This window comes from Gymnodraco acuticeps, unplaced genomic scaffold (genome assembly GCF_902827175.1).
Source record: "Gymnodraco acuticeps unplaced genomic scaffold, fGymAcu1.1, whole genome shotgun sequence".
Classification (NCBI taxonomy): Eukaryota; Metazoa; Chordata; class Actinopteri; order Perciformes; family Bathydraconidae; genus Gymnodraco; species Gymnodraco acuticeps.
In genome coordinates, this window is record NW_022990238.1 from 940,664 (window position 1) to 948,081 (window position 7,418).

Sequence of the window (7,418 nt, forward strand, 5' to 3'; positions counted from 1 at the left end):
CTTTCAATGGGGGACGTCACTTTTAGCCGAACTGCATTTTGGGAAGCGACGTGGAGCGTTGCTGGCTTCAAAAGTTGAGCAATGTTCAACTTTTGACGCCTCGACGGAGGCGTCAGCCAATGAAATCCCGTTTATGCAAATCTGCCAGTACAAGCGCTAGCCAATCAAACCGCGTGTATGCTAGGAGAGACTACGCAGGTCATTTCCTCATATTCCAAAAAATGGAGGGAAAATTCATTATAGCGGTAGTGAATCACCAGGTGCTGTATGATCAGTCTCTGTTCATCTACTGGGATACAAACCGGAGGAGCGAGGCATGGAGGGAGGTGGCAGAGACAGTAGATGAAACTGGTAGATTTTCGCCTGTTTGGGGATTTTATATCCAGTTTACTTCGTTTTAACATTGCTATTGCTTTGTATGTCGGGGGCGGGAGATTCATGTGATTGGTTGTTGGTCGCGTTGCTCGCAAAAAATCCCCAAGCTTCAGATACGCCCACCTCCAAGCGTCAACGCACGCTGCTGTGTGGACGCTCCGTTAGCCAAGCGGCTGCTGCTAACAATCAAGCAACCAAGTCAGAACACAATGTTAAGACCAGATAATTAGCTTCTAAGAAAGAGAACAGCCCGCATAGAACCGTAGGCCATGGTTACAGTAGTTGTTACAGGGTGGTTTAGGCTAGGTTGCAGCTCCACCCTGTGGACGTATTGTGCCTGTGTTATATATATCTGCCTCACGTAATATACCTCCGTTGTATGATTGCCTGCTCGGTGTGAATACACGGCGTTGAGACACAGCCTGACTTGCCTTGTTTATTAATGCACATACATCTACAAACATGGTGTCAGAAGCTCAAATAGGACCCAGCTGTGGATTGCATGCTACTGTCCGTCGCTGAGACAGAGTGCGTTTATATGTTTTGGTGAGGTTTAGCAGTTTCAGTTAGCCTGTTAGCATTAGCGTCACGTTGGAACAATGGCATCCAGCATCCCACCTCCGGAGCCTATGAAGATGGCGGGGGACATCCACAGCAACTGGGTGAGCTTTCGAGCAGAATTTGAAGATTATCTGCTTGCGACCGGGCTCAGCGAGAAAGTAAAGCCGGTACAAGCAGCTGCGCTCAGGAGGCTAATGGGGAACGACTGCCGACATGTTTACAAACACAACCTGGGACTCACCGCGGACCAACAAAAAGATGCGGGTGCTATACTGGTGGCACTGGAGCAATACTTCACACCCGCAAAGAACGTAATCTTTGAGAGGTACGTTTTTGGCAACCTTAAACAAGAGGATGGAGAGCTCTTGGATGCGTTTGCTACCAGGCTGAGGGAAAAGGCTGCCTCTTGTGAATATGGAGCTATAAAAGATGAACTCATAAGGGACAGGCTTGTTCTCGGGATAACTGACGAGGGTGCTAGACGTCGCTTACTAAGGGGAAAGGACCTTAAATTGGACGAGGCCATTAAAATTTGCCGTGCAGCCGAGGTCATGGACAGCAAGTTAAAAACCATGTCACTGGGCAGCTCTGGACCTGGGGACAGCATTAATGCCACACAAGGACAGCGATATGGACGGAGGTCTGCCAGCAGGCCATCCGAGTCCACCAACACATCTGCACAACCACAGAGCATGAGAGACGCTGGCGAATGCAAGTACTGTGGCACACGGCACAAGCGTGGGCGGGACCTGTGCCCTGCTTTTGGTAAATCGTGCCGCTCGTGTGGCACTGCTAACCATTTTGCAAAAGTATGCATGAAAAGAGGCCAGCAGGCACGCCAGTTGAATGCTGTGGATGACCCGTTGCCAGGGGAACTGGAGGACAGCGATGAGAGAGACGTGTACACAGCGGAGAGCGTGGGGGCTGTGAACACTCGAGGTAAAAAGTGGTTTGTCAACCTGCCACTGCAAAGTGGGGTTCAGAGGTGCCAGCTCGACTCTGGAGCCACTTGCAATGTGATGAGCATCAAGGACAAGACGAGACTGACGCCTAGAACACCTCTTCTGAAGAGTCTCACCAGATTAAAACTATACAACAGTGAGTGGATGAGCTCATTAGGTGTGTACAGCACACAATGCGTCATTAGGGGTAAGACGCACAGACTGGACTTTGAGATTGTGCATACTGGCCAGAGGCCCTTGCTTTCGGGTGAGACATGTGAGAGACTTGGTCTGATACGCTTCACCATTCCTGAGGAGCTGAATAAGGTGGAGCACTGCAGGAAGGGAGACCTGACCAAGGAGTGTCTGGTCAGCACCTACCACAACGTGTTCACCAGCCCTGTTGAGTCTCTGCCCGGTGTTATTCACTTTGAGCTGGACAGCACTGTGGCACCGGTGCAGTGTGCTCCCAGGAACGTTCCAGTGCCCTCAAGGCAGCTGTTAAGGCTCAGCTTGATTGATATGAAGAGGAGGGACACTTGACCACAGTCACTCAACCCACGGACTGGATTAGCAATCTAGTCATAGTGAAAAAGCCAGACAAATTGAGACTATGCATTGACCCGAAGCCTCTCAACCGTGCTCTGAAACGGTCCCACTACCTTATGCCCACTTTAGATGACGTGTTGTATAAGCTGCCGAAGGCACGTATATTCACCCTGGTGGATGCACATGATGCATTCCTGCAGTGCCGCTTGGATGAAGAAAGCAGCCTGATGACAACATTCTGGACACCGTGGGGTAGGAAATGCTGGCTGAAACTCCCTTTCGGTGTGTCAGTTGCCCCAGAGCTGTATCAAAGGAAGCAGCATGAGCTGCTGGCTGGCTTGACAGGGATTGAGCCCATAGCCGATGATATCCTTATAGTCGGCTGTGGGGACACAGAGGATGAGGCCAATCGCGACCATGACACAAACCTCATCGCTCTGATGGACAGATGCAGGGAAGTAAAGCTGAGACTGGGCCTGAAAAAGCTGCAGTTCCGAGTGAAGGAGGTCCGCTTCCACGGCCACATACTGTCCGCGGAGGGCCTCAAGGCTGACCCTGAAAAAGTCAGGGCGGTTCTGGACATGCCAAACCCCACAGACGCAAAAGGGGTCCAGCGGTGTGTCGGATTTGTGAACTATCTGTCCAGATTCATGCCACGCTTGTCAGCGGTATGTGAGCCGCTGAGGAGACTGCTGGACAAGGATGTGATGTGGCACTGGCTGCCCAAACATGATGCCGCCATGAAGGAAATCAAGGCACTGGTCATGGCGGTGCCAGTCCTAAGGTACTATGACGTCCGCAAGCCAGTCACCGTACAGAGCGACTCCAGTCAGGCGGGTCTGGGTTGCTGCTTGCTTCAAGGGGGACAGCCTGTCGCATTCGCCTCCCGGGCATTGACCCAAACAGAGCAAAATTACGCACAGATTGAAAAGGAGTGCCTGAGCATCGTATTCGCCTGCCAACGCTTCCACTACTACCTATATGGGAGGGGTGATGTGACTGCAGAGACCGACCACTGGTGTCCATCTTCACCAAGCCCCTCCTCAGTGCACCAAAGCGCCTTCAGAGCATGCTCCTCACACTTCAGAACTACTGCCTTGTGGTGGTATACAAGCCAGGCCCTGAGATGTACATAAGTGACACGCTCAGCAGAGCCACCACCCCGCCACAGAGAACAGACACACTGTACCAATGTGAAATGGTCTGCAGCATGCAGCAGGAGCAGGGTGACACGGCGGCCATTCAGCAGGCAGACTATTTAAATGTCAGCAGCCAACGCCTGGCACAGATTCGGACACACACTGAGGAGGATGTGTGTCTTCAAACACTTAAGTCTGTCGTGCTGGAGGGATGGCCAGGACACAAAGAGGAGACCCCTGTAGCCGTCAGGGACTACTGGGCCATCAGAGATGAGATAAGTGCACAGGATGGCGTGCTCTTCAGGAGTCAGCGTGTCATCATTCCAAAAGCTATGCGCCCGGAAATGCTGAGACGGATCCACTACAACCACGTGGGGGGCGAGGCGTGCTACAGGCAGGCCCGTGATACACTTTACTGGCCCGGTATGCAAGGGGAAGTCAAGGATTATGTGCAAAAGTGCTCTGTGTGCAATGAGTATGCACACAAACAACAGAAAGAGACTATGATGTCACACACGCTCCCCACACGTCCCTGGCAGCTAGTAAGCATGGATCTGTACAGCTACGCAGCACAGAACTTCTTGCTCGTGGTGGACCATTATTCTGACTTTTGGGAGATCGACCTGCTCCCTGACCTATCAGCTGACACCACGATCCGTAGATGCAAGGCACAGTTTGCACGCTACGGTGTCCCAGACAGGGCCATTTCTGATGGTGGAGGCCAGTTTGCCGGTGGAGAGTTCCGGGCGTTTGCGAGAGAGTGGGGTTTTGAGCATGTCATGTCCTCACTGAGGCACCCAAAGGCTAACGGCAAAGCAGAGTCAGCAGTGAAAATTGTAAAGAGCCTGTGCAGAAGGGCAGACCGTGCCAAAGAGGACCCCTGGAGGGCCATATTGCATTGGAGAAATACGCCCACTGAGGGTATGCATTGCAGCCCAGCACAGCGGCTTATGTCGCGGAGACTGAGAACCCTTCTCCCTGTGGCCGACCAGCTACTGGTGCCTCAGGTCGTCATGGGTGTTCCTGACAAGCTGAAAATTAAACATCAAGCAGCAAAGCTGACATATGACAGATCTGCCAAGGATCTGCCGGAGCTGAACGTCGGCCAGCCCATACGGATGAAGCCACTCCCAGGAGACAGGACGGGCCGATGGAGGAGAGGTGTGTGCCTTCAGCAGTTGGGACTCCGGTCCTATCTGGTCGGTGTGGAGGGGACCACGTATCGGCGCAACAGGGTTGATCTTCGACCAGCAGATGCGGCCCTTCTCCAGCCGTCAGTTCTCCCAGAATCGGCCCCGGAGCAGCCTGCGAGTGGGGGGAGCGCCAGAGAGGTCGTCGGCGTCCCCAAGGACATCACCCCCGGGGTTGTCGCGGTCTTCCCCGCAGACTGGGGATACACCATGCCTTGAGTTACAGGGCCGGGCTTTCTCCCGGAGCGGACGGCTGATTAGACCTCCTGACAGACTTGACCTCTAGGCACACACACACACACACACACACACACACACACACACACACACACACACACACACACACACACACACACACACACACACACACACACACACACACACACACACACACACACACACACACACACACACACACACACACACACACACACACACACACACACACACACACACACACACACACACACACACACACACACACACACACACACACACACACACACACACACACACACACACACACACACACACACACACACACACACACACACACACACACACACACACACACACACACACACGATAAAGATGTGTAAAAAATAAATAAAAAGGAAGTGGAGAGATTGTAAAACAAATGTGATTGATTGTTCTGAGTTTATTGCTGATGTGTTCGGATCTGGCTATTATTGAAGTGTCTCTGCTATGTGCACTATTTGTTGTTGAAATCATTTGATTAATGTTCTGATTGAAGGTCAACAGTTTAATGGCAGTATTGATCCTGTGTTGTTACTTAACAAAAGGAAGGGAGATGTTACAGGGTGGTTTAGGCTAGGTTGCAGCTCCACCCTGTGGACGTATTGTGCCTGTGTTATATATATCTGCCTCACGTAATATATCTCCGTTGTATGATTGCCTGCTCAGTGTGAATACACGGCGTTGAGACACAGCCTGACTTGCCTTGTTTATTAATGCACATACATCTACAAACAGTAGTAACCGCACATGCAGAGCACACAGGGAGCTCCACAAATCATGTGAAACCCAGATTTGGCACAAAAAAGGGGGAATACACGTTTCGCAATTATGCCACATCAAGGTGGAACGCTCTTCCCACAACTGTAAAGGAAAGTAAAACTATACTTACCTTCAAAACCTCTCTTAAAGAGCACCTTCGGGGGAGAGCATTGCAAAACTGGTCCCGGTAATGGTACAAATCTCAACCTGTCGTTCAATGGACAGCTTCCCCCCCCCCCATCTATGTATATACTCGCATTTTAGACTCTGTTACTAACTGTATATCTGTAGACTTGGTATGTCTTAAATGTCCGGTTAGGATGTATTAGAACGAAATCTAAAATGAAAATTGTAAATAAGCATTCTGTATGTAAAAAACCACCTGTATGTAAATTGTAAATAAGCCATCTGTATGTCAAATATGTCTTGTATGTCTTAAATGATATGATGAATTGGAAATGGGGGACCCTGATGTAAACAAGACGAAAGTCTTTCTCTGGTCTAAATCCCCTTAACAATTGTATGTTTTGAGCTGTACTGTACCCAATATACAAGCTGTTAATAAACTTTTCAATCAATCAATCAACAGCACCCGCAGTGAAGATGTTCTCTGCATATCATCCTAGTGCTAGGCGTCTAGTACTAGGAGCAGTAATACAACGATCTAGCGCTACTGCAATCAAACCCTATGTTACCGGGAGCGGGAGCACTGCCCTCACCGGCTGAGTTAATAGTTAAGCTCAACAGCAAGGTGTTAGTCAAGCGGCTGCTGCTAACAATCAAGCGACCAAGTCAGAACACAAATGTTAAGACCAGATAATAGCTTCTAAGAAATAGAAAGTACTTACCTTACTCTCTGCATTTAAACGAAAAACGGGTTTAAAGTATGACACTCTGGGCTTTCCATAGTAAATTGAATGAAGGACACAGCCAAAGCTGGGACTCAAATACTAATGATAGCTCGGGCACAACGCCACAAGCAGAACTTTCAAAAGAGCATAAGGGCAACTTTATGGGAGAGGAAGCGGGAACACTGTCGTCACCAGAAAGTCTGAAGCCAAACCAAAAATAAGACAGCAATCAGGACAACTTGGCTGGGAGAGGGTGCGGGGACACAGCCATCACCAGCAACAAGCTGACACAAACCTGTCTGTCGAGGCTCTGCACAGCGCACAGCAGGCCACAGCTCCTGGAGGACGCGTTAACGACCCATAGCTCCGACTGTCAGTCGCGAAGCTGCACGCGGCCAGCTGCTTGCAGAGCAATCCCTCAGATCAAACGTTCAAACCTGAACGCTGTAGGCTACAAAAATGTAGCCACGGTACCCTCGCGCAGCGAGAAGATGAAAGGAACAGATCCTCTGACGACACGGCTGATAGCCGGTGTCACGTGGGTCACAGGTGACTTTGCATGCGCGGTGATGGACATATCCAGTGCTTAAAGCACCGCCTCTGGCGCAGGGGCGGATCTACCGGGGTGGCATGGGGTGGCAACTGCCACCCTAAACAATAGCCTTGCCACCCCAGTTGGCATCTTTGTTTTGAAAGAAAAGTTGTGGCTCATCGGACATTTATGAGAGAAAATCTCTAATGCCCGAGTGCAAGTGAATGCAGCACAAGACGCGAGTCTTGTAACCCCTCCCCCGG

General features: G+C 50.6%; 1 protein-coding gene across 1 annotated transcript; it reads left to right on the plus strand.

Moving 5' to 3' along the window:
- The first annotated feature begins 664 nt into the window (after positions 1-664).
- On the plus strand, positions 665-3,562 carry LOC117548545. The gene is made up of 2 exons (XM_034219908.1): positions 665-2,237; positions 2,966-3,562. The coding sequence occupies exons 1-2, from the start codon at positions 975-977 to the stop codon at positions 3,560-3,562; spliced, it is 1,860 nt and encodes a 619-aa protein (XP_034075799.1). The 5' UTR covers positions 665-974.
- The last annotated feature ends 3,856 nt before the right edge of the window (positions 3,563-7,418 follow it).

Excerpts from the sequence above, each read along its gene's own strand:
- LOC117548545 (XM_034219908.1), top strand. The coding sequence starts at position 975 with ATGGCATCCAGCATCCCACCTCCGGAGCCTATGAAGATGGCGGGGGAC. Across the intron at positions 2,238-2,965 it reads GGAAGGGAGACCTGACCAAG|GGCCTCAAGGCTGACCCTGA; the intron begins GAGTGTCTGGTC and ends CTGTCCGCGGAG.